Source organism: Xylaria bambusicola (assembly GCF_022495145.1).
Source record: "Xylaria bambusicola strain CBS 139988 unplaced genomic scaffold F5B22scaffold_53, whole genome shotgun sequence".
NCBI classification, from domain to species: Eukaryota; Fungi; Ascomycota; class Sordariomycetes; order Xylariales; family Xylariaceae; genus Xylaria; species Xylaria bambusicola.
In genome coordinates, this window is record NW_025953606.1 from 253,383 (window position 1) to 279,522 (window position 26,140).

The window sequence follows — 26,140 nt, forward strand, 5'->3', positions numbered from 1 at the left end:
GATTTCTCGTTTGATAATTTTGGAATTTTTATTACTCTTGATTTATTATTTTCAGGGTCGACCGCAGCTTTTGGTTACTCTCCAAGCCACTAATCCCCGCCTCCCTATGACTCTCTTTAGCGTATTCCAAACGCCATCCTCAGCCCAGTCCAGGTCATCAAGGTTGAGGTGTTTTCTATACCTCCAAACCTCCCTAAACCGTAGACCGTCCAGCCCCTTATTCTCTAGGTAAGGGTCTAGCCACGTTGTCGAGAGCGGCGCGATTAAATATGTGCCGTTTTTCTCTTTGAGATATTCGTGGTTGCGTCGATCAGCCGGCGTATCGCACGTCGCTATCCGCTCAAGCTCTTCCAGCAGTGTGCTGCCTGCCATACCTGCCACGTCCTCGGTATGGAGAACCTCATTCTTGCCGTTTAACAGCCATATTGGAGGCATATATGTCTTCCACCAGACAGCTTGTGTTGCATCTGGCTGCTTACTCAGGAAGACTTGGGCAGGTACTATTCCACCTTGATGATATACTCCCATCAACAGGCCTAGTGCCAAGTTGAAAACAATCCACGCGCCTATCCATGCTTTCAGTAATGAATTTTTTGTCGGCATCCGAATTGATGATAACAGCAGTGGGATGGTCGGTAGTAGAAACCGGGCCTCTTGGTGTTGGAATATTGATAACACTAGGACGCCTGAAATCGCCGAATAAAATCGTAAAGACAAATGTGGTTGTGTCAAAAGTACTACAGCTGGCCCAATAAGCATTGGTAGATTAACTAATAAGTGCTGATACCAAGGATGAACTCCATGTTGCGCGAGATTGGAAGGCGAGATATTGTATTGTAAGTTGTTCCACGGCGTGATAACAGGGTGCCGATAAAGATCCAACCAGGAAATAGAGTGCGGAGTGTAAAACGACGTGTCAAGTGAGACGGCTATCAAAAGCGCAAACAAGGCTGAAGTTGTCATAATGACAAGTGATAAAGGTCTGGAATACGGTGCCATGGTTAGCAGCGAACGTTATGTTAAGACTCGTGAGTGCATACTTATTAATAAAATGGGGTATCAAGCGAAATCCAGGGATTAGTAGAAAAGCAGGAAATGTGATCCTGTTGAAAACGCCAAAGACCGCGACCATGCCAAGAATGGCCGATGCCAACGGGGAAGATGATTGCTACAAGCATGAATTAGCGCCAGCCAAAGAACAACCTAGGTCGAAAGAGGACTCACAGCAGTTTCCAGGATGCGCTCGATCAAAACCAAACTCCATAAAACCACAAGTGTCTCGACTGAGTTGGAGAAGGTGTGTGTTTGAAATGTCCAAGTCACGTAAGACGAGGCGACCAGCAAAACGGCGACCTGGCGATGTCGCCGCGAAGGTACGAGCTCATGTATCGCCCAGTCTTCTAGCACGAAGCTGAGGATGAACATCAACACGCGCAGCGTCCAGAAGACAGCGATCGGGGGGATCTCGCCGTCTTGGCCGTTACCAATCCACAGCCATCGCAGAAGGAGCATAGGCAGTCCATAGACGGGCCATAGCGGAAAGACGCTTCGGATAGGGTGATCGCTCGTGAATTCCCAGGTCAATCGGACGGGGTACTTGAATATCTGGCCTGGCAAGTCGCGCGCAAGGCTGTGTTAGTTGAGCTCATTAGGTATATAACATGAGGCGCGCAGTGGATACTATGAGGACTACTGCGACGTAGGCCAAGGCAGCGCAGTACACGATTTTAGAAGGTGACATACCAGCGATAACCTCTGGGCCTTGGAAATTCTCATCGGGGTGAAGGTAGCTCGACGACAAAGCGAACCATAACCGCACCAGTATCAGGAGCAAGTATGCGCGCCGCCACATGGTTCTTCAATAGTAGATATGCCCATACATGCGCGGGTGGTTTGCGATGGGCGCAACGAGACACATAGAGGTAGGCGTGCAGTCGCGCGCGCGGTAGTAGGACGGCCCCGACAGGGATATCGGAGATGACGATGATGACACTCGACGGACTAGCTGCGGGACTCTTGGCAATCGGCAGAACTATCGTCAAGTTCGGGGACTGGCTGGCATGATGCGTACGCGAGTAAAATCTGCTATGCTATGCTATGCAATGCAAAGAATCGGCAAGGCGGCAAAAGAGAAGGAGGGAAATAATGAATCAAATGAAGGCTGTGGGATGGGAATTGGAGGTAAGTAAGTATACTTACCCCTGTCAAAGTCAGCCTACCGGTACTGCACTACCTATGTACAGACTATGTATTAGTCAGGTACCTACACTGGTCAGCTAGTGACATGCACTAGCGATGGTCAGTGAGCGCCGCACGGTGACACCACCTACCTGGGTATTATACAGTACTAAGTGGTAAGAAATTAAGAATGAAGGTCAAAGACTCGGATCTTGTCGAGACTTGCATGTTGTCGAGTGATTCGATGTTCGCAGAATGGTCGGTAATGTACGTCGATCGCACCACAAACCACCATGCAAGATAACACGAACCTCGAGGTTCTACCTACGTACATACTCCGTGCACTCCCTACCATGTACTGTACTGTACTTGAGCAGATAGCGAGGTAGGTATTGCCGCTACCTGCTGTTGTTGGCGTGATTATAGGGCAACGAATCAGCTAGAGCGAAGTGGCCATGTGCTAGGGTCTGGTGGTGCCTTCAATCTGTGACCCTGCTAAGATCACTTGCGTATTTACCAAGTCTTTCTCTGCGCAGGGATTAGTCATTTCACCTCTGATTTGAACTACGTAGTACATAGTAGGGACTCCGTAGGACCCTAGATTAGTCCAACATGCAAGTCATTAAAGCTCTTGGACAAGCTCTTGTAGGGACTACGGCAGGTTATAACGAGTATAGGTAGTGCACGAGGCTACGGCCAGAGCCGTGTGCTATACATGTACATGTAGATAAGTCCTTGCGTCCTTGATGGTACGTTCTGGTACGTGGGAGAAAGTGTGTGGAGATAACGGCGACCCTTGTCATCGTCACTCTTTGGCCAAAATCACCTCATGATTTGTCGCATTCCCTGTGGCTCGGACGTGGAATGCTCGGGACCTAAAATGTGAATATTCTACTGGGTACCTAGGTAGGTATGTGTACAGAGTACCATGTACATATTTTGTGATAAGGTCAACAGCGACAACGCCATTCTATCAAAAGGCATCCAGGCAGGTACGGTACTGCCACTGCGTACCTACCTACAATCAGTCTTATTCGACATGCCTTCCTTTCCATGCCAGAGGGCCAACGACGCGGCCTTGTACGGGATCTTGAAGTCGCTTGCCCACCTCCAAGGCAAAGTAATGATGGGCTGTATATGTAAAGATACGAACGCCCCTCATTTATGCCTTTGCTATTTCACATGTGGGCTTTTATCTCGCGAGCGAAGATGGAGACTTCGCAATGGTTCCTACTGACGCAGCCTGCCTGCCAGCAAGACACAAAGTGGAGTTGCACTGCAGGTCGTTGTCGGTGTACAAAGTATCGTCTCATTCGTGGCTTCTGCGGTTACGGCACTCTAAGACGCCTAGACCTAGGTAGCAGTCATCCCGATGCTTGCGCCATAGAATGAGGGACCTGGCAGATGATTGGTGATGAGTCTCTGTTAGGCGACCTTGTCAGCCTATCCCCCAAAATGCATGTTATCGACGACATCAGCATTTATCTTCTCCCGCCACTCGTGTTAGGTCGTCATACAACGAAATGAGGAGAAGCTACCTCGTTGCGACAGTCGCCGGCTAGAAGTAATTCCTCAAATCCCTTGCCGGCCGCATAAGGTAGCGCCATGTCTCGCCCAATTCAACACGTACGCAGCCTTTTGGCCAGAGCTGCACAAGGCCCACGACAGGAAGACACGAGTACTGAAAGTGCTCGCGACAGCATGAAAGTCAGTAGTCCCAGTAGTATGGTTGTGAGAGTGCTCTTCTGAGTCCTAGTCAGAGCTCAACCAACCGAGCGCCTCTGGAGGTCCTATACCCTAGTCCAAATCAGCACGTTGGTAGTGAGATTGAAGTCGAGTAAGCTCCCCTAGGTCTCCCAAACTTCGTAGTTCTGACTTCCATTTTAGCATTATCGCTATTCATGGCCTCGGGTCAAATGTGGATTGGTCATGGACCTGGCAGGATAAGAATGGCCCCAGACCACTGGTCCACTGGCTCAAAGATGCCGACATGCTTCCTCGTGTAATTCCCCATGCGCGGATTATAGCTTATAATTATGAGTCGAGATGGCATCTTAATGCTCCCAGGACCCGTTTGAAGCTCTGCGGTGAGGAGTTGATGAGGAGTCTGCACCATTTCCGTACTGACGTCCCAGAACGACCCATGATATTCGTCGCACATAGCCTTGGCGGATTGGTCATATTATATGTGAGTTGACTCTCAAGAGCATCTTTGAACTACCACAATTAGATCAAACTGATGCTTACACGCCTGACAGGGTTTGCTGTACGCCGACCGCACTGAATCCCTCAAATATATTCCAGAATCCACCATTGGGTTCATGCCGCTTGGGACCCCCTTTAGAGGCACGAAGATGCAAAGTCTTGCTAAAAAGGTTGCTTGGTTGATGGGCCCTATGGGGTCTCATGACGGTATAATCACCGACTTAGAGCAAGACGGCCGGAACTTAACAGATGAGGTACATGCTTTCTGTCAACTGCGGAACAGGCTAGATATACCCATTACATGCTGTTTCGAACTCTACGGTTCAGACTTCGGGAAGAAGATTGGAATTACTGGGTTGACTCGAGCTAGGGTATGTATCTTTTGGCGCCAATCACAAATTGGTAAATATCTAATTGTGATATAGGTCGTAGAAGAGGAGTCCGCTCATATTGCTGGCTGTGAACGAAGACACTTGCATACGGATCACTTCAAGTTGAACAAGTTCTCAGGACCAGATGACCGTTCATACTTGACAGTATCAAATGAGCTTTATAATATGTGTATCAACGGGAAGAGTATAATGGCGCGACGGAAACTCAGTCAGTATTAAGCAGCACATATCCTGAAAAGACTATCCTAACATATCCGAAGCCCTTCGAGAACGACATTTCATGGTTCCATTCGGACGTAATGATAACTTCATTGGACGCGCCGTTATTTTGGAGCAACTTCTTGTGAAAGTCCCGCCTAGTGCCAACAAGGACGACTGCCAACGCATTGCTCTTGAAGGCCTCGGTGGTATCGGAAAGACCCAGATCGCGCTGGAAGTCGCATACCAGGTCCGTGACAGATACCCAGATTGTTCTGTGTATTGGGTGCCGGCCGTAGACTTGACTAGCTTTGAGATGGCGTACCACGAGATCGGAAAGATGCACCAACTCTCCAGTACTTGTAACGAAAAAAAGGACGCGAAACAGCATGTTAAATCCGCTTTAAGCGATGCAAGAACCGGGAGCTGGCTTTTGATCATTGATAATGCTGATGACACGGACATGCTGTTCACTAAGGCGAACTTGTTTAACTACCTCCCTTTTAGTCCTAAAGGATCAGTTCTTTTCACAACACGGGATGACGGGCTGGCTGTCAGACTTGATGTATCGCAAGGAAACAAGATTTCCGTGCCTGAGATGAACGACGATGAAGCTACCAGGCTGCTACATACTGGTCTCAAAGAGAGTCAGATAGGAGACTCGGAGAGTTCAAAACGTCTACTTCACTTCTTAGCCAACCTTCCCCTAGCTATCAAGCAAGCATCGGCATACATGGCGTTAAATAGTAATGTCACCCTTTCGCAATATCTGGAATTCTGCGAATCGAGCAATGCCAATATGGTCGACCTGCTTAGTAGACGATTCGAAGATCGCCACCGGTATCAAGGTCATGCACATACCCTAAATCCTATTGCCACGACGTGGTTGATCTCATTTGAGCACATCTCACAACGCAACCCACAAGCAGCAGACTATCTCAAATTCATATGCTTGTTAGCAGAGAAGAATATTCCTCTGTCCCTCTTGCCGATCACATCGAAAATCAATATGGCCGAAGCGGTTGGGTTACTTTATGCGTATTCCTTCATCCTAGAACGAGAAAATCCTGATTCCTTCGATATTCATCGGCTTGTTCGACTTGCTATGCAGAACTGGTTGAAAGAAACAGGAGAGTGGGACAGATGGGCTATTAAAGCTCTCCAGCGTCTTACTGAGGAATACCCATATCCTGTGTATGAGAACATAGAGACCTGGGCTACGTACTTCGAGCACGCAAGAACGCTCTTAGAGTCTTTTAAGCCCAAGGCTGGCAACGAAGTTTGTGTGGGATTCATTGATCTCTTTTTCAACATTTCTGAAAGCTACATGGCTATAGGAGATTACGGACATGCTGAATATTCATTTCGGGCGACATTAGAACTGGGAAAAATGCTCGGAAATGACCATCCCACTAGACTGAATATTATGAGCCACCTTTCATTTGTTCTTCAGAGACTAGGGAATCACCGAGAGGCAGGAATATTGTGCCAGCATGCACTCGAGGGATATAATAGAATACCAAGCGAAGAACACCCCATCACACTTAGTAGCATGAAGAAGCTTGCGTACGTTCTCAATTGTCAAGGAAGGTACAAAGAAGCCGGGAGAATTTGCCAACATGTACTAGAAAAATGGGAAGTGGTAGTCGACAAAAGAAAAGTGGTACTCGACGAAATGCATGTGGTACTCGATAAAATACAAGTGGGATTCGATAAAATACAAGTGGCACTCGATAAAATATATCAGCGTACCCTGAAAAGCATGATCTCCCTCGGTGATTGTCTTCAAGATCAAGGGCAGTGTGGGGCGGCCGAGAGAGAGTCGTTCAAGCTTTTAGGAACACTCTGGGTCATGATTGACATCATCAGGGGCATACTTACTGCTTTCAGAATCTTTCAAAACGGGGAGGGTTCACTTAGCTTGGAGATATGGATGCAGGAACTAGCGTCGCTGGAAATCACAGCATAGGAACTGAACATCCCGACATGTTTTGTTGGTATGAGAGCCCAGGCACGAACCCTCTGAAACCGGGGGGACGGGGTGGAGGGATTCTGTGAGGCCAAAGAGATGGTACCTGTTTAGCTAGACTAACGTATTTTTCTGTTATTACATGTATATCCAACGACAGCTTGAATTTACGAGGTTAGCACGTAATCTAAAAAGACCGAAAACTTTGGTACATGATTAAAAAAAAATAACGAGGAGGGGAGAGTAAGAGAAAGCGCCGATCTACGAGTAAGCCGCTTAAAACCCGGGTACCATGTGTGCCTGTAGAGTAGGGATGCGGATGCTGTGTACCGGAGTATACAGGACGAATTCGGGGATACATACTTCGCCTCATGGCCGCTGGTAAATGCAACGTCTACACCAACCTTCCACCCACCTCTAATAGCTGGTCAAATCGTATGGTGGTGGTAGATGGTTGGCATATCCTTTCGGAAATATGACCACGTGGACAACATCTACATATAACACCATACGTGATAAAAGCCAGACAGACATAGTAACGCATGATTGGGAACCTGTGCTCGCGCATCAGGAGTTAATGAATTTATCTAAATACTAAAGGCAACTAAGGCTAACATCACGATGTTCGTCCCAGCCAATACAACAAGCCCCCAATGCCGATATTAACACCAAGATGCTGTCCCAGAGTCCACGCCATACTATACAGATACTTCGGCGAGAAGACAGTCCAGATGAACAGATGCGTCCTCAGCGCCGTGCAAGCCGCCATAACAGACGCCAAGCTCGCCGCCGCGTACAGCGTCAAGAGAGACGCGTGCAGCGTAAATGTATTTCTCTTTCTCACATCCTTCGTTTTGCGGGAGTCGTTTTCAGAAGCTCTCCGTTCGCTTGACGAGAGCAGCAAGTTCGACGCTGATACCCACCACACCGGACCGGCCCAGTTACTAACGAACGTTAGCACGCCCACGATGATGACGTTGAAGTTGCTGACGCCGTTGTATGCGCTGGATAAGTCGATGCCGGTGAAAGCGTTGGAGCCGCCCATGGCGAAGAAGGAGGTGAACTGTAGGAGTAGTGAGGAAGTAGTCACTTCGACGGGGTTTAGGTTCAGGTTGTCCAAGAAGAAATATATTCCATAGAAAAGCAGAAATAGCGGGACGTTGGTCGCTCGAGACTGAGTCAGCGCGAAAAGCGTGTATAGATGGTGCAGCACGTGCATGGCTATCACAATGTCAGTATACCTGAGGTTCTCGATTGTTGTAATCAGTGCTTACCCTGTATTTTGGCTGATTTGTTAGGTTGGAAGAACAATAGGTAGAGCGGATAGAGAGCAACCAGTCCAATGCCCATGAACACGGCGCGAGCTTGCGTCACAAGGGACGGCTCGTCGAAGAGGTCAGCAAAAAACCTTGCGAATCCAACTACAATTTCAGGAGAATCCTGCTTCGTAAATGTGAGTTTAAAAGCTACGGCCGATGTTACTACTCCAGCCACGACCGAGCCTGAAATTACTGTAGGAATACCATCAATGTGATTCAGAAGGTGTCGGCTAACTACCAAGTATGTCGACCACACCAGAGCCCAAAGGAGAGTTGGGTTTGGCGAGAGGAATTCAGTAACAATATCAGGCTCGCCAGCAAATTTTTGGCCGGTTTGATTCCAGCTACGCATAAGTTTCATCATCCCAAGGCATAGGAACGTCGTGAGGAAGAATTTGCGAGCTGAACTTGATGCTCTGTGGTGAAGTCAGGAATCATCGTGATACGGATATGGATTTGGAGAGCGTTACCTGTTGACAACGAGATAGAATAGCCATGCAGTCGTGGTCCAATACCAGAAATGCTGCTCTTCTTCAACATAGCTGCTGGCAAACATCATTACGCCATAAAGTACCGTGATTAAAGCCAGGGGAACGAAATCGCGGACGGCCGAGTTATCCGAAAAAAGTGCAGCGACTGTAGCGCCAGATACAGCAGCCACTGTGATAATCCCGCCTAAGGTCAGTTTATCCACATCGTAATTGCTTGCCATCCCGCTCATCAAGCTTTGTGCATTAGAAAGCCACTATATTGTGAAATGTGTAAGTAGGTCTTCAAAATCTAACTAACGAAAGGACTTATAGAGAACTAACTCTTGATAAATCCTGAATCCGATGTTGTTGCTCAGTACCCTCTGCAGTGGACGGTTCGGCAACCTCGCCAATTCTGCGCCACTCGCAAACTAGTTCAGCGGCAGAGGAACTCGGATGAAGGCAATCCTGTTCGCTCATGACACTTTCAAGCGACGGCCCCCCCAAAGTAGCAGTGACGATAGCGAGGATCTGCCTGGCATTACGTTTAAGGATCTGTAGTCTGTCATGAACTGATAAGTCGTATTAGCCAGGAATAGCCTACGAACTCTCTCCAAACTTACATGCTGGCCAGAGGGGTAAAAAGTCCACAATAAAAGACCCCAGGCTATTTTTAGGGACGGGAAATCCGAGAAGAGCAGCAAGTGTCGGCGCCAAGTCGGATTGCTCGACAGTGTGGTAGTATTGGAAATCTTCGTTGAATTCAGCTGGCGCTTTAGCGTCCGCAGAGATTGCCTTCAGCTTTGGGGATGCAAAGACTAAAGCAGCTGAAGTCTCTCCAGGCGAAGATGCTCCATGGTTGCCAGCATCATTCATACCGTGGTCTCCACACAAAATAAGCAAGGTGGAGTGTAGATGCTCATGGGATTCCATAGCTTCGTAGATCCGCCGAACTATGGCGTCCATCTCGCGCTGTTTCGGGATCATGTGTTGACCTCGGGGACCGGTCTTGTGACCAATATGGTCAAGTCCGAGGTAATGGAGAACCATAGTATTCCAATCATCATTTCTCATCTCGTTGTCAATGTGTCTAGTCACGTTGTTGTCGACCTCGGTAAAATCAGACACAAAGAAGCTCGTAGTTCCCTCCGCTCTGTCGAACGTTGATGGGAAGAGTTTCAGCCAGGTGTCATCGCCGTACATGATCAACTTTCCAGTGTTCTTTGCTTTCATCTGCGCAAGCCACGTATCCTGTGACGCTAGTGTTGAAGATGTGTCGGCCTCGTCAAAGCTTAGAATGGCGTCAAGGAACGAGGGTGTCGTGCCCGTTGTCATGGCCTTGATCCGTGGCATGGTGATAGTGGGGGATGTTGCATGAGCAGTGAAAGGAATAGCAACGCCATTGTTAATCAAGCTAAACAAGTGTCAGCATGTAAATCGGTGACGGTGACTGCTCTTGTGCGAGGGGAATTGGCTTACCTCTGGGTATATTCGAAGCCAGAGCCTTGCAAATACACAAAGTCACTAAGGATAGCATCACATGTCAGCACATTCGCAGCCACGCACAAGATGCTGGCGCACGCGCGCGCGCAGGGGTGGCGTGTGGGCTATATACCTGCGCAACGCATCGACGACCATGAATATAAGTTTGTTGAACGGCGCAGTGGGAGGTGACCCGTATTCGAGATGCTCATATTGCGCAAGGCCAGGCAAAAAGGGTTTATATGGGAAGAAGCCCGTGGCGAAGATCAAGATGGCGACAGGCAATAGTAAGTTAGATGCGACAAGGAGGATCGTCGGGAGAGAGAAGACATGTTGGCGGTACATGTCCAATGGCCAATTCGTGTATTGGTAATCCTATCATGGGTGGCCGTCGAGTCGAAATTGAGAATACAGTTCCTCATCTCTAGAGGACTGCTACAAGAGTGACGCCGGGATGATGAGACGACAAGGTTGCGCGAGCTTTGTCGCAGCTATCGTAGCTTGGGGGAGTGGCAGACGAATTTCAGGGACCCCTACCCCCTTGTAGGTCCCTGTAGGTCCCCGTAGCTTGGTACACGTGTACCTTACATCCTTAGTACATACATGTACGCCTGCGCTGGCACCCTACCACATGTACTTCATAGTGCACCAAGGTACCTAAGGTTCTATAGGTAGTACATAGGTAGCTAGGTACACGTACTTAGCGATCCGAATTCCGGTCCGGGGGAGGCTGCCGCTAAAGAACGCGCCCCGCATCGCATCATCGGACGTATTTAACTTCAAGCCGCCGGATATCATCACTTGCGTTCTTTAAGAATAAAAAATGGAACAATTAGCATGTTCCCCCTTGAAATCTACATACAACACGAGACATATTGCTTGAAATCCGCAAATGATTAAATATAGAAAATGGTTCGAACCAACCAACTGCAGTTTGATAATTCACGGCGCGCACGAGGGCACAGATTAGCACAAGAGTTGAATTTCACAGTAACAGATGACAATTTTATTCTATTCTACCGGTATTCTCCTATTTCGCACATACTTAACAGTAACCCATGGAGTCTTGTCTGATCACTGCGGCCCAGCTGGCAGAACCTGTCGAGTTCTTCTGCTACATTCTCGTATAGCTTCCCTTCATCTCCCTGACCCTCGTTTGGCTCTTGGCCATCGACTTTAGTTTGTGTGTTTTTTACTTTCGCAAGCGCAGAAGCACAGAGCAAGATCCGCGCGCAGATCGCAAACACCTGGGGTTTCGATGTCCATCCTAAGGGCCCATCGCCACCTGCGGCGGATTCAGATTGAGCAATTTCGATCAGTGTGCGCAGACTCTCGAGCGTCCATTCTCCGAGAGCTTTGCTTGCATCACTAAAGGCTTCCTTGGCTCCGTATGAACTCGACGTTAAGAACACATCAGTCCACCTTGTTGCCTCTCGCACCTCGTCGATATATTGGTTATGCTCCTCGATGACAAACAACGCGTCGTCGAACCGCATCGCCTCTGTGAGCTGCTCTTTTGCCGATACCCAGCTGACGCCATTAACCTCAGTTGAGCTCCCTGTTGGAGCGCGCGGAGTGACGAAAGATGTACAGCCGAAGTTATGTCCCACCATACGCCCTGCGACGTGCATCAAGAAGTCAGGCTCATGTCCAAAGTGCTCGGCAAGCCAGCGCAAGAGTCGGGCGCCGGCCTCAGCTGGCACGAGCGGCGAACCCAGAAGTGGGCTGGCGGCTTCGGCGGCAGCTTCCCGGACCTCTACATCATCATCTGTGAGCGCGTCGTAAAGTGCCAGAATCCAAGGTAAGTGAGCAGGAGACATTCCGGAGACATTCGTCTCAGGGTCTTCTTTAGAAAATCTCACGATATAAGATAAGGAGTTGATAGCTGCAACGGCAGCTATACGAGTATCGAAAGTCTATAGCGATGTTAATTTCAACCTTTCTACGTATCTTGAGAATGTCTGTTTGGACTCACTCTGTATGCCATCCCAGCGTCGCTCACCAGAGCTGCCCAGCTGGCTAGCCGTTGCGCAAAGCTTTCATCAATGTGTTGATCAGCCCTAATAAGAGAGATAGCGAGGAGTGGCCCGCTGATACGTATGATAGCGTCTGCAAGGGCTGGGTTAATATAGTCATGGTGAAGATCCGCCCATAGAGCCAGCATTATCTCCTCGGGCGGGACAATAGTCAGTATTTTATCAGCCGAAGACGAGCTCAAAATTCTGTCTATGAGTGTCGAAAGAGCTTCTAATGCTACTGTTCGTGGCTCGGGTGCTTTCGTAGCGAAACATACGTTGAAATATGTAGTGACGAGACGTGTATAAGCCGCTTCCGTCTCTGTTAAGTCATTACGTGATATAGCCTCAAGCATTGCACATGCGACATTGATGTCAGTGGCTAGCGCGATCTCCAGTTCCTGGTCTAGCATATCGCTTGCTTTCTCGTTTGAATTTTCGATGACTCCGTGTACAATCGCTTCACCCCTTCTTATATTTAGCAGTGCTAGTGGTTTGTTGCTGGCGCCCTGCTGGGAATTGGCTATTGTTGGCGATTCGAGCTGCTTATTGAGTTGTTTCTTGACGGTAGTTGCCATGAAGTTTAGAATATCAATGTACACAGCCTGAGCTTCTGTGCATATATCTAGACAATTGCTTGAAGTCGATAAATCGGTCAAAATACCATAGACGGCGTTCACGTTCGGGTCTAGTGAAATTAGTAGGAAACTCATGACCAATGATACGCGCACCATTAGAACTTACCAGAAAGTTGGTCTGGCATGACTTGAACAAGCCGTTCGAGAAGAAATCTGAGAGTCAAGAGCGCTCCGTGTAGCTTATTGGAGTTTTGGCCGGAACTATCAATTAACGCTGCCACCGATTGCAACCAACTAGGTGTGAGAAGTAAAGAGCATATGGTCCTCGCGGCGATCTCCCTCACGTGCCATATATGGCTTCCGAGATACCAAGAGATGACATCATAGAGCTTTTGAATGTATCCTTCCGGTGGCCCAGCTCTTCGAATGATATCAAGTGCTGGGAATACCGCTTCAGCTGTCTGTGTTCCGATTGTAGCTCCGGTTGACTTCTTTCCTAGCTCCAAAAGGTTGACGAGAAGCGAAGGGAGCGCTTCATACTTATGGTACGAGATCCTAACAGTTCGACCATCCCATCCAGCTTCCATCGCTAGCTTGGTCTCGTTTGTACCGAAGAGGCTGTCTATTAAGCTTCGTAGAAGCAGAAGACCGCAGTTTCGGATTGCCCATCTATTCTCGTTAGCACTGTTCGCTCTAACAGTAATTGCGAATGACTTACACTTCCGATTGGAGACTCAACGCGGCTAACTGCAAGCAATCTGTCAAGTATGGTTCGGCTCGCTGGCTTAAGAAAGATGTTTTAAAGATATCTTTCAAACAATTAAGGGCATGTACTTGTGAAAGGTTAGACCCGTCTGTCTCCGAAACAAAAGCAGGTTGCCTTCCTATTTCCTGTAGCTTCTCGATGATAATCCTGAAAGAAGGGCCATCCGTCTTCGCCGCTAGTATGCCCACGATGATAGCAGGTATACCTGCCGATCTTCGAGTCGTTGAGCCTTGAGTATATATACAATTCAGTGCCCCCTAGTGAATGTCAGTGCCACGTAGCATTATCTTCAAAATGAAATTAACTTACCTCGTACCACTTTTCTAACAAATCGCTGCCAATGCTCTGGTGGTCAGACATGGTCTGAACTAGTTGACAACAAGCTGTAAACGTTTGAGAAACAGTCGAAAACGCTCCTCTGTGCCGTAAATTTGATAACTCTTCGAACGTTAGGTTGCCGATATCTTCGAAATTGCGTTGAGAAGGAGCAAGATAGCCGGGCTTCTTCTCATAGCGCGCGTTTTGTGCTATAGTACGCATCAAATTACTATAAAAAGTCAGCTATAACAGAGTTAAGATTTACCGTTTGCACAATTCTTACCTTGACTCGTGTACAGCTCTGAAGCTATAGCTTAAAAGATCCTTCGTGTCCAATCCCTCTACTTGTTGTAACTCCTCCGGTAAGTGGCCCTCAGGTGAATCATCACACAGGATGTATTGAACTGCCTGCCAAATGCGTTGGCAGAAAGAAATCACTTGATCTTGGAGTTTTTCGAGGGCTTTGAGAGAGTTCAGGTCGATCTCAATACCAGAAAGTGAATTCCAGATGTACCTATAGCCTTTAGTTACTATCATGCCCGTAGTTTGAAGATGTCGGCTTGGCTCACCTAATAGACGCGAAATCACCATGTACAGGAGCTTGGAGTACTGCTGCTGCTAGATCGCTTTCTGCTGCACAAAGCTTTGTCTCAAGATTTGAGAAAATAGTTTCCAGCACCTTCAGTGCTTCCCCAAAGTCAGAACTCCAGCGACACAACAACTCTTGAGTTCTTGCCGCGCCGTCGCAATGGTCAGCACGCGCAGTCTTCAGCGCAAGCTCATTTGCCTTCTTAGCAAATGTCTGCAGTTCTTCAATTGGAGTAACATGTAGACCATTAATACGCATAGGTGGTCCAGATATTGATCCTCCAGACTGAAGATGCACTATTAGCGATGCGGCAGTCTCTCTCACATCATCGTATGGGTCCATGATAAGGTCAAGGACAGATCGAAACCAGGTACTATCAATCAGAAAGCCGGCAGGCCGACATATGACAGAGTTTTCGTCTCTTTGGGCTAGACTTGACTTTAGGAAATAATTCATGGCCCTCAGGGATGTTATATGGCGCTGATATGGGGCAGTAGGGACTAGCTCCCCCTTGAGGAACCTCGCATACCACTCGATAAATTCTTCATGACCACGGAGAATCTCGGCCGTGGATGTAGTCCCAGCTTGTTCGTTGGTCACTTGGCTGCCACCATGGTTTACTTGTTCAGTTTTTAACACTGGAGTTGGGACATTGGAAGCTGGTTGTCTGTCTTTCGATTTCTTTGGCGCGCGACTGGATTCTTTGCGCAAAGTATCAAGGGAGTTGTGGAGGCGTCGAATCATGTTTCTTGAATGGCCTAAAACTTCGTATCTGACTCTCGGATCAACATCTTCATGGAATGAAGGAAGATATTTTTGCAAGAGCCGAAGAGTCTCTAAAGCGTACGGCTTCGTGGTGGTTGGCGATGCAACTAGGATAGATAACCCAGATGCGCGTGCTTCATGAGCTCTATGGCAGAGCAAACCCTCCAAGATGTGTGTTGGCAGTTGACTAGCTACGCCGACAACCTTTTTTGAACCTGCCCTATTCTTAACATGTGATTTTCAGACGCCAGGGAATTATTCACTGACCATGATCTGGTTCACCCACGACGCCAGTCTTTTTCCCTGCCTCGAGCAGAGCAACCCATATCATGGCATTTACATCCCATCCTTGGCTGTCATTGGTTGTAATCTTCTGCATTGATGTCAACTCCCTAACATACATTAAAGTTGATCTCGCATCGGCCTTAAACAGAGGCATGAAGAGATACACCTTGACTGGCTCGAGGATCTCTGGATTGACCTTCACACCATTCAAGATAAACTTATGCCAGGTATTGGGATGGTGTCTAGAAGATTTATCATCTCGATACCATGGCTGTGTTAAGATGGTGACTAAAAGCTTACCAGCTACAGTCCACACGTTTTGGAACTCCATCCAGGCGAACACACGAGAGATGAAGGAATCCCACGTTGCCTCGTGTGTGTCTCCGCAAAGATGTTGATAAGTATGCAAAACCTCGCCCAGGTACACGACCTTTTTCTGCAAGAGATGATCAAGGGCAATCATGGAAGATTTCGTCGAGGGCCTAGAGGCTTGTAGAGTGATGACTGAAATTGTATCGCGTAGAATGGCACTCTTAATCGACTTGCTTATTTCCACATCAGGATTATACATGATTGAAGTAACAAGATAATCAAGGACAAGGCGCATAGACCTATGAGAATCTTGCTCGTTCCAGTCAATGAAGTAGTTGAACAGCTTCATGCTGGTCGCTTCAGTGAACGCAAAGCTTCTAAGCGCGGACGAGGTGGACTTGGAGCAGTGGTCCACGAAGCCGCATAATTTGCTGCAAGCACTAACTGAGGATTGCTTGGGCTGCGACGCATTTGAAAGCAGCCCCTCGAAGATAACCTCAACAAGTCTGTTTATACCTGTGAGCATGGCGACAGGGTTCACAGCTCTTACGACCCTATTATAAACTTACGATGGTTGATTGTCTTCAGACTGTAGTTCTAGCCAAACAACGGCTGCCTTCTGGTTGAAGGATGTCCCCCCAACATCGGGGAGCTCATCTAATCCCATTGTGACGTATAGTTTGTGAAAACATTCAAGAGAGTCCTATCGCTGTTGGCGTTTTAGCACCCAGGTACTGATAGCCTCAACAGGTATATCTTGGCGGTTAAGTAGGTAGTTTCTCTCGGCTGAGAGAGGTATAAATAAAAATGAAAGCCTCAGGCTACATCTCCAAATCATTAAGAATGCACGAAATAAGAAGGACAATAATGTCACGGATGGATTCAAATCATCATGTACGGTATTTGGGAATCAGATACCCTCCTCATGTCCAGTATTACCGAAGATTTAGTGTGCTAGTGCCAAGAAGCTCTTTTGGTGGCATCTGGGATTTTCAAGGGTCAGTGGAAGTGTGGGGCACATTTACTGACCCATGTCACGAGCATACAGAGACAGGTACTGGGGACCAGCTAAGTACCATGGAGGCACCTAGATCTCCGCTGTGCAAGCAAGTATATCGAGGTATATAGAACTAGTCAAGAGGCGCGGGCACGGACCACACAGGCGAACATGGGGCTAATGGCATATGAAAGATACAGTAGGAAACATTTTTTATACCCGCCCGCAAGATTCCATCATCGTCAAAATCAACCACTGCGACACCATCCTCAAATCCGCACCCGCACCCGCGGCCAGTCCAAACCGTCCAAACCGCCCATATCCTGCGCTAATTTTCCTGCCTGGCCCGCCTATCCAACCGCGCATTGCGCCTCTTCGTTTTTCAATTCTTCTTGTGCTTATACTATTTTACCATTGCACCTGTTATTCTCTCAAAATGTCGATTTGGGACGCCCTCACAGGACGCAAGTCTTCGTCATCGTCACAACACCAACCTGCCGCTCCCGCGCAACCAACAACACAGCGCACCGACACATTCAATCCCAGCCCATTCGACCCATCCGAGGCTCAAGGAGTCGATGCCTTCCTGAACAACTCTGCTTTCGCCGATCCTTCTCAGCTCCACCCTCTAGCCGGCCTTAATAAAGAGAACCTTGAGTACTTAAGTCTAGAAGACTCAGCCCTCACCGACTTGCCTGGAGCACATACTGCTATACCGTCACGTGGCTTTAGTGACGATCTATGTTATGGAACCGGTATCACATATCTCACTGCCCTAACGATAGGTGGCGCCTGGGGTCTCCAGGAGGGGCTCCGAAAGTCTGCCGGTCAACCGCCCAAGCTGCGTCTAAACTCAGTCCTTAACTCTATTACAAGGAGAGGTCCTTTCCTGGGCAATTCAGCCGGTGTTGTTGCTATAACATATAACTGTCTCAACTCCCTGATAGGCTACGCCAGGGGCAAACATGATGCCGCCAATACTATCGTTGCAGGAGGGCTGAGTGGCATGATCTTCAGGAGTACACGGGGAGGCCGGCAGATGCTGATATCGGGTGGTGTCGTTGCCACAATTGCTGCCGCCTGGGCGGTAAGATTACCATTCTCCTAGCATGACTATATCTGAAAGCTAACTTCTAGCAGGTAACGAAAAGGGTAATCCTTGCGGGCCCGACGCCAGAAGCTCACGAACATCATCAAAGTCTATAAAAAAAATCAAATAATGTTTCGTGTCGAACGAAGGCGCCGAATCCCGAGCCACTGTACATATAATGAATAATAGTGTAGGATATTAGCTCGACATCGATATGACATTGGAACGATCGATGGCTTTAAACCTGGTGATGAATGGTTTACTCGACTGGGCGAGTATGCATGATATGATACCCAGGTAACAGATGATCTCTCCTCAAGCTGGGCACGTGTATCAATTAGGGGTGGGTCATTTCGCATAGAAAGCCGCAACGGTTGCGGTTCGGTAGGCGTTGAAACCCGCGCTTGGGCGGCAATTGAGATTCCATTTTACTCTACATAAGTCTTGTTCGAATTCTTGCAGCCACTTTGTTTTAATTTGAACATGATGTGGCATTATCTGGGTCTTCTCCGACTAGGGCGAGACCATGTGCCTTCATTATTCGACTCTGTGTGACTCGCATCCAGATTTGTGCTACGGGATGGAGGCAACAAGTCGGTAATGAGCATCCTGTGAAGACAGCAGTATATTCATCCAAATATACCAGGTCTCATATCATTCATTGTTCAGATAATCACTACAGCCAAGCATACGAAGATAGAACAGACCATCCTCCTCAGACTTCGCCTGTCAGGCGAGGCTCTTTCAAATCACATTTGTTTTGAGGTCACAAACACTTGTATACCAATAAAACTGCCTGGAGGATTGTCAATCATGTAGAAGAGGATATATAGATGCAAGAAGCAGGAAGTGCACCTTTTCAAGAACACTTTGCGATGGTATTGTACCCGTTCTAAACGAGCTGAGGGATACCATCACGCTTGAATATGACATAGAATGCTTCATTATATGAAACCCATGACGCTCATGCCAGTACTACTCTTATGAAAGCTGATCTATAATTAGGTATATAGAAACACATGTACACGGAAGGCATGATTAAGTTAAAGTTTGACGCAGGTGTTCGTTGATACAAAGGTGCTTTATCAACTGTAATTTGCAGTTGTTGCTCCAACCAGCACTTTACTTTGAGGTGCGCAATGGCAAGATGGCCGAGTTGGTTATGGCGTGAGGTTAAGGAGCACCTTAGCACGATTTCCTCATGGAGCAATCCGCGTGGGTTCAAGTCCCACTCTTGTCAAGTTAATCTTTTGCAAATTCCCAAAAAAAACTATGTACTATATTTTTGTTTTTACTATCTGTTACTGTCTGTCATATTAGCTCAGCTTATTCCTCAGTATTTATGTGAGTAGAATGATGGTACTACTGTTGATGTGAATATTGGCATTGACCTGGCGGGGCCGGAGCAAGCATCTCGACATTTTCATTTAGGTTTGTTTTTTGTGGTTAACTATGAGCGGAATTCAATTAGCATTGCTAGTATACAAACATTAGGATGAGGCAGCCCCATGATTGAAGCACTCCTTGATTTTCGAAAACGGAGTGATGTAGCGCCCAATGCTTACGTTATATGCGTACAGGGGTTGCGATGAATTGTTATTGTTAGTTCGAAGCAGATGCATCTATGAGGTACCATACCGCCTGCGATGCCACCTCTCATCTTGATGTTGATGTGCAGTCAACTTCATCTCACTATATTCTACATTTAGATTAATACCCTAATCATACCCGGCGGCACATAAACTACTGTGCTGAGCAGTCCAGAGAAGCAATAATTATCCCCCACCATACAAATGAGCACGACCTCTCTGTTCGTACAGACACAAAGTCATATGCACAAGTCAACAATGAGACGCTCCCCGCATCGTGATTTTAGCTTCATCTTTCCCTCGGTCTGTCCCGAGCCTGGACTCATAACCTTCATGGCGTTCACCATACTATCTATAATTTGGTTATTTTGTCAGCTATGTTTATCAACCATGTCATCGCCAGCGTCTCCTCAGATTCCCAACAACGAAGCTCTCTCTAAACGAATAATCATGTCTTCATTGTATGCCATCGTTTGTGGCATATTGCTCTTGGATGGTTGCTGGCTCGCTGCAATCTATGCTTGGGGTATGACAGCGCTCTCTAAAGGAATCACGGATGGTGTATTATGGTTCTTCTTCACAGTCATTGTGTTGGCCTTACATGTTATATTCTTGTCAGCAGGCTTCGGCTTTTGGGTTTGGGGTCTGTTTGTGACTTTTTGGCGGCTCCGTGCACTATGGGTGCATCGCAGTATTCCTGTTGGGCAGACTGATGTGACTAAAAGCCAGGAAATGGGTGGTGAAGATTCATGAAATCGTGAGCGTTGGCCCAGTATTGTGGTATTGGCTTCATTTGCTTTGAAAACACTCCTCTGCCATTGTTACACGCACGTACGGCCGAACATGCCGACCGCCTACAGGTACGGGCGCGTGCCTTGAAGAAGAGTCTTCATGAGACATGCGATAACACGCATAAATATTATGAGGTTCAACGGACCATCTATGGACTATTACTATTGGTTCGAAGCACGGTTATGTTCCTATAGCGAGTGATGTAGTACACGAAGACTCCCCATAGGTGCCATAATTTGATGAACGGGTTAGTACTGCTAAGGGAAGTGTGCAGAGATTATGAAAGCCGCCTAAAGTCCGTACGCGTATTTCCACAAGAAGACGGACGAGGTCGCATTGGATAACCAGAGGTAATATTAATAACATGATGGAAATAGTCAGGCCAACGGGGGCTTAGTATTATATGATATTCAGTACCAGAAACTAGCCGGGACTTGTCACGGAACAGAATAGGGGTGCAATACTAAACCGCTACGCTAACCAAAAGATGGAAACGACGTTTTCAGGACGAGACCCTATGCGCCTACACTCAACTATATGGTACCGTGACAGGACTCAGCTGTGCCTCACCGACCCCAATGCGAAAGCCTTCATAATTGTACTGCAGCAATTTAAGAAACAACTTATTAAAGACGAGGTCTATGGAGGGCCCTCAATGCCACCTACCTTAAGGATTTGGGAATAGAATTTAGGGTTTCAACATGTCTTATGACGAAAAAAACTTCGCGGGTATAAAAGCAAGGACGTACTTTCCGGTGCGGACATTATCCAGAATACTCTCTCCGTCCCAGTCATCAGTAGTCCTAATCTCACGGGAAAGATTCCGTCTCCGAATAACGCTTCCGCCATGGAAAGCAGGGGTTGTGTCCTCCCGCGGAAGTTTCCGATTAATTTCCCTCAATAGATTTATGACTTTCTGGATTGATTCGCTTGATTCGGGGTTTATTGGCGAGTGTGGACTGCTCACAGGTACATCGTGCTCAACATTTAGGCTTCGCGGGCGTATATTCTCATAGCGAGGACTCTGTGGGTGCGTCGGAGGCGCCTGGGGGGTCGGCATCTGCAGTGCCACGGGAAAAAAAGGATTGCGCAGCGGTGATGATGATCTAGTCATTGTAATAGCCCGGCGCGGCCGCTTTTCATCTGGCAAGGAACGGCCTCTACTTCTTGGCCTCGGTTTCCGAGAATCTTTTCGAAACGAAGCACGGCCTTTACCAAGCTCATCTAGGTGTCCGGTTTTACCTTCTGGGAGGATTGTGATATTGACCATTGTTGGCCCATCTTTCGGTCGCTCCTCCAGCTTCGTTTGCGGCGAATTTTGTGTGTTTATGTTTCTGCCGCGGCGTCGCTTTTCTTTAAACTTTTCGGCTTGTTCCTTTCCCCTCTTTTCCTTACCGCTTGATGAACTGTGACCTCCTCGGGCTTTCCGCGTTTGCTCTTCTTCGTTTATCTTGTTATGTCTTGTGTCAAAACATGTAGATCTGCGGCTAAGACCAGGGCAATATGTCGTAGGACCATGTATAGAATATCGTCGTGGGTGGTCCCGTGGCGAAGGTAATGGCCCTGCAAACGTCGTTGACCGATTTACGAATGGCGGCGGGACCTGCGGTGGCATGCTTGGAGGTAGCTGGCCGGGTGGCTGACCTCTCATCGGCACTGATGACCATAGTCTTTGATGTGGAGGCGGTCCAACTGGCATCCTTCGGGCGCCAGCAAACGACGGTGGACGTTGCATTTGAGGGGCGCCATGACTGGGAGGAACTGGACCCTGAAAGGGTTGTGGCCCATAAGGTGGAATGTACATTCTCAAGCGAAACCAATCCTTTCGCACAATTCATCTGCCATGATAGCTCAAGATTGCAAAAAGGTAGAGAATGTGAAGCAGATAAAAAGATAGGGCATGCCTATAAGGCAATGAATTAACTTGAAAAGGATGATGATGGTGTGATTGGTGGCAATAATGTGCTTACGTCCAAGATCGCGTTCCCCATCTAGGTCATTGGAATCAAGCCTACACAGGGTTTCACATTGCTTCAACGTGTAAAGTTTCTCTGGCTACTCGTTGAAGTTAGAGGGGTTTAATTTGCTGGAATATTGGCTAGGTCTCTAGTTAACAATACGCATTTTAATGATCAAACGATCATATCTCAGGCATAAGGAGGTGAGCCGTATCTTAAGATCACAAATGGGGCATTGCTGGCATTGTCCCCTCACGATGAATGCGTCAAAGTGGGTAGTATTGCATGCAATATTTGTAACAACAATACGTTTCTAATCATCCCTCAGATCAATACTAAATATGCTTGATATCTGATTGGAATAATCTGAGGTTGCCGTAGAAAGTAATGCCATAAGTTCTGGTTCGGAACTGACATTATATAGACGCAATAGAATATCACACCGCTAGAACAAAGGGTATTTCTGTATATAGTTACATAGGCCGTTGGCCGATGTATTAGAAGATGCTTGTGTATTAACGATAGTTTCATTGTCTACTTAGAAGGGATTGTTAAGGCCCGACCCCGAGGTAGTCCATTCTTCAATCAGTATACGGCATAACAAATACACAACAAAATGTATCAATCTCATATCTGCTAGCGTAAACAAATTTAGGTGTTGAGAGAAATATGTAGATAAGCCAATCTGATTGCTGAGGTAATTTGAAAATAAAAACTCATATATGCATGCTCTTAGATACTAATACCCTCATTAGTCTTAAGGTCTTCGCCCACAAGGATGCATTGAGTTGCGTGACGGCCCACGGAGACAGCAGTGGTGCTGGAAGGAGGCTATGGAGTGCGCTGCGGCTCTCCCTCCTCATTTCTCTGGTTAATGAAACTTCAGCTCCTCGGTCTCAGTAATAAGGACATACGAGAGACTATACCTCAGCTTGCCTACGCGCAGCTTCGGGATCTTCAGCACGTTAACTACAGTCCCGATAGGCATGAAGCGCATATGACAGCCACTACCTACTAACAGCTATTGATTTAGTGGTAACGCTTCCGGCCGTAGCCACAACTTTAGTTGCATCGCCTCCTACCCAGACGCCGTTAGGTTTATCCGCCTTGTCCTTAGATTTAGAGGCTATGTTCGCGACTACAAGATTATTTGAGATCGAAGCGGTCTCTTTGGAAGGTGAGATATCCGTTACCGCTGTGATCGCTGTTATGGGGCTCATAGCTCGATCTAAAAAGTCTTGGAAGACTTTGGTTCTACTTGTCTTCGAGATCGTGAAGATCGCTGGGGATAGGTTAGGTCGACGATCCATTGTACCTCCTTTCTAGTACGAACTACGATACTAATGATACTGCTGTCGATGAAGTTGCCCATTTCACAACTTAAAATGCGAGAGCAGAGTGGAGGGTTCATATATCACTTTAATTGACTATGGCCGATTCTTGAGGGACTCTCGGAGTTGCCGACTCGTACGTACGAGTACTCAGCGCGCCCCTGACACACAGCCCGAGTTGGCCGAGGTCATATCAAGTATATCGATTCAGCCTAGCCCTTCTAGTGGTTTGCTGTGGCCAATCTAGGTGCGCTAGAGCCTCACATCAGAGACATAAGCCTTCGGAATTTTACTCATGAAACTCTCCAACATAGATGAAGGCGTTTGGCTCGCTTATTGCTGACTGAGGGCACCACGTCTCATGACATGCCAAGAAATACGTGGCGATAACCAATGCATATATAAAACTTGTGCAAAAAAATCTAAAAGAAAATTAAGACGTACTGCTGCACCTTGCCTGAATTCAGCCTAAATTCTCTTTGTTTCGTCCCTAAACAGCAGATATCGCAATTTGGATAGTCTTGCAGAGATGAAGTTGATTCTATTAAAACTACTTAAACATGCTAGAGCCAAGGACGATAATTATGGCTTGAAAATGCTCTGGGAAGTAGAAAATGCGATAGTAGAGTAGGTTGATCATTTTCTCAGCATCGTCTTCATACATGGGCTAATGGGTGACCGCGAACGAACATGGACCGTCCATGGATGTGATACGCCGTGGCCTCAGAGCCTACTGCCATCCAAAATAAAAAACGCAAGGATTCTCACATATAATTACGACGCCAATCCAGCAAAGCTGGCTGGCGTAGTGTCGAGCAACCGTATCGGCGAGCATGCTGGAACCTTTCTAGCAGCCCTCGCGACTGCGCGGGATGCCGATGAGCAGGCTGTGAGTTGCATATGTGCAATATTACCACCATACCCCCTGCTAAACTGCTAAACTCTTGCTAATTGGTTATCGCTCTGAAGAAGAGTCGACCTATCATTTTTGTGGCTCACAGCCTCAGTGGTCTCGTTTGTCAAGATGTATGTCATCTCCACATCCACTCCTAAACAATGCATGCACGGCGCCGCCCATGACAATAGTACACCGTGCTTACTGTATATTATTACTTTCTAGGCTCTCAATGCATCATCAATGAGCAATTCCGGACACCGGCGAAGAATAATCGAATGCACTCGGGGCATCGCTTTCATGGGAACCCCGCTGACGGGGTCAGGCTTTGCTGAGGCTGCTGAGCGATTAGCACGCTGCTTAGGTATTGGAGAGCATGTTGTCATCAAGCAAGCAGCTACACACTACCCTTGGGAATCTATCAGTATCCACAAAAACCACATGGAGATGGTACGCTTTGGCTCTGACGCCGATATTTCATCCTACTCGTTGGTACCTTGAAGCGGTGGATTGACATTCTAGGCTCACCGAACGAACCCCTGCGACAGATGAGCGCTCAGCGACACGAAGATAATGAGCATACCTGCGTAGCCATAGAACCTCTAAAGCAGGCTAGACCCGATGCCTGCAGATATGGTGTCTCAGTTGGAGGTAATATCACGGCATCAAGTGTTATGTGCGGGTTCAAATCAAACCGGCTTACTCGTTTACATCTGCAATTTATGGGGTTATTTGTAGGGGGACGATCATCCTACAAGGGATAGATACCAGCACATTTCCCAAATTGTAGTGCTGACCATGAGAGACCTGTATCTGGGAGTGATACGCTACATGAAGGACGTCGAGATAGTAACGACTACATCATAGATATTAGTAATTTCGAGTTTCTGAAAGTGATAAACAAATGTGATTGTTCTACTTTGCCAGTAGTTTCCGATCTGTATTTCAAAAATTGTCTCTTCGTAAGCCTTTTTGGTCCCATAGCAAGGCTGGTAAGCTCTAGAATATCTCGGTATAGCCGGTTCATATTCACAACGACTATAATTACCGCGGCTATTAGCTCATCATAATCTTCATGGCCCGTGGCATCAATATCGGTCAAGACATCACGCATAGTGTCGCCGCTGGCGGTAATATTCATGGTGATGCCACGTTGAACTTACAATGTAAACAACCAAAAATATAATTACTGATTTCGCGGCTGACATCACATTATAGCTCCTGATCGCCCAACAGATGCGGAGATCATACGATGGCTTTTCGATATTTCTCGTCTCCAGGCTGTCAGATTATGCTGTCAGAGGCGCCCAAGACGATGGCAACCCGGACATGATAGAGAAGCTCCTAGGTCATGGAATCAACCCAAATATCAAGAATAAAGACGGACAAACAGCATTACACCAGGCCATCGCGTTGAAGCAGAATGGAGCAATTATGGAGCTAATATCTCCGAGGGGGCACAACGCATTGTTACATCCGCTTGTGGTGGATTTGCCTGATAAAGAAGGTCATACTCCTTTAATATATGCCGCAAAACAAGGCATGCTGGACATCTTCAGGGCTCTGACAAGCGCCGGTGCCAACATTAATGCGAGGGGTAATGACGGCTGCTCTGCCCTAGAGATAGCAGCTCAAAATGACGACCGC

The 26,140-nt window shown here is 47.4% G+C and overlaps 8 protein-coding genes and 1 non-coding gene across 9 annotated transcripts; 5 read left to right on the top strand and 4 right to left on the bottom strand.

The window, feature by feature from the left end:
- Position 1: 1 nt before the first annotated feature.
- On the bottom strand, positions 2-2,453 carry F5B22DRAFT_622678 (GPI mannosyltransferase 4). The gene is made up of 4 exons (XM_047975980.1): positions 1,744-2,453; positions 1,225-1,610; positions 1,041-1,168; positions 2-982 (listed from the first exon to the last, which is right to left on the bottom strand). Exons 1-4 carry the CDS (start codon positions 1,850-1,852, stop codon positions 52-54), a joined length of 1,554 nt encoding a protein of 517 aa, XP_047827028.1. The 5' UTR covers positions 1,853-2,453; the 3' UTR covers positions 2-51.
- A 1,539-nt stretch (positions 2,454-3,992) lies between these two features.
- On the top strand, positions 3,993-7,149 carry F5B22DRAFT_622681 (uncharacterized protein). Its single transcript, XM_047975981.1, has 4 exons — positions 3,993-4,366; positions 4,437-4,754; positions 4,809-4,983; positions 5,036-7,149. The coding sequence occupies exons 1-4, from the start codon at positions 4,169-4,171 to the stop codon at positions 6,940-6,942; spliced, it is 2,598 nt and encodes an 865-aa protein (XP_047827029.1). The 5' UTR covers positions 3,993-4,168; the 3' UTR covers positions 6,943-7,149.
- A 336-nt stretch (positions 7,150-7,485) lies between these two features.
- F5B22DRAFT_622683 (alkaline-phosphatase-like protein) lies at positions 7,486-10,731 on the bottom strand. Its single transcript, XM_047975982.1, has 7 exons — positions 10,347-10,731; positions 10,211-10,255; positions 9,355-10,145; positions 9,074-9,303; positions 8,732-9,006; positions 8,217-8,677; positions 7,486-8,163 (listed from the first exon to the last, which is right to left on the bottom strand). Exons 1-7 carry the CDS (start codon positions 10,556-10,558, stop codon positions 7,559-7,561), a joined length of 2,619 nt encoding a protein of 872 aa, XP_047827030.1. The 5' UTR covers positions 10,559-10,731; the 3' UTR covers positions 7,486-7,558.
- A 300-nt stretch (positions 10,732-11,031) lies between these two features.
- F5B22DRAFT_622688 (putative death-receptor fusion protein-domain-containing protein) lies at positions 11,032-16,787 on the bottom strand. Its single transcript, XM_047975983.1, has 9 exons — positions 16,411-16,787; positions 15,512-16,347; positions 14,460-15,459; positions 14,174-14,404; positions 13,882-14,119; positions 13,525-13,829; positions 12,973-13,475; positions 12,189-12,916; positions 11,032-12,129 (listed from the first exon to the last, which is right to left on the bottom strand). The coding sequence occupies exons 1-9, from the start codon at positions 16,506-16,508 to the stop codon at positions 11,230-11,232; spliced, it is 4,839 nt and encodes a 1,612-aa protein (XP_047827031.1). The 5' UTR covers positions 16,509-16,787; the 3' UTR covers positions 11,032-11,229.
- Positions 16,788-17,073: 286 nt separating this feature from the next.
- On the top strand, positions 17,074-18,000 carry F5B22DRAFT_622690 (Tim17-domain-containing protein). Its single transcript, XM_047975984.1, has one exon. The coding sequence runs from the start codon at positions 17,275-17,277 to the stop codon at positions 17,944-17,946; it is 672 nt and encodes a 223-aa protein (XP_047827032.1). The 5' UTR covers positions 17,074-17,274; the 3' UTR covers positions 17,947-18,000.
- A 1,069-nt stretch (positions 18,001-19,069) lies between these two features.
- On the top strand, positions 19,070-19,168 carry F5B22DRAFT_t165. The gene has a single exon. It is a non-coding gene; the product is annotated as a tRNA-Leu (tRNA).
- A 332-nt stretch (positions 19,169-19,500) lies between these two features.
- Positions 19,501-20,533, top strand: F5B22DRAFT_437718 (uncharacterized protein). The gene has a single exon (XM_047971818.1). It carries the CDS (start codon positions 19,722-19,724, stop codon positions 20,268-20,270), a length of 549 nt encoding a protein of 182 aa, XP_047827033.1. The 5' UTR covers positions 19,501-19,721; the 3' UTR covers positions 20,271-20,533.
- A 471-nt stretch (positions 20,534-21,004) lies between these two features.
- F5B22DRAFT_437716 (uncharacterized protein) lies at positions 21,005-22,204 on the bottom strand. Its single transcript, XM_047971817.1, has one exon. It carries the CDS (start codon positions 22,111-22,113, stop codon positions 21,016-21,018), a length of 1,098 nt encoding a protein of 365 aa, XP_047827034.1. The 5' UTR covers positions 22,114-22,204; the 3' UTR covers positions 21,005-21,015.
- A 1,861-nt stretch (positions 22,205-24,065) lies between these two features.
- Positions 24,066-25,377, top strand: F5B22DRAFT_622694 (uncharacterized protein). Its single transcript, XM_047975985.1, has 4 exons — positions 24,066-24,487; positions 24,568-24,624; positions 24,719-24,943; positions 25,016-25,377. The coding sequence occupies exons 1-4, from the start codon at positions 24,269-24,271 to the stop codon at positions 25,043-25,045; spliced, it is 531 nt and encodes a 176-aa protein (XP_047827035.1). The 5' UTR covers positions 24,066-24,268; the 3' UTR covers positions 25,046-25,377.
- The last annotated feature ends 763 nt before the right edge of the window (positions 25,378-26,140 follow it).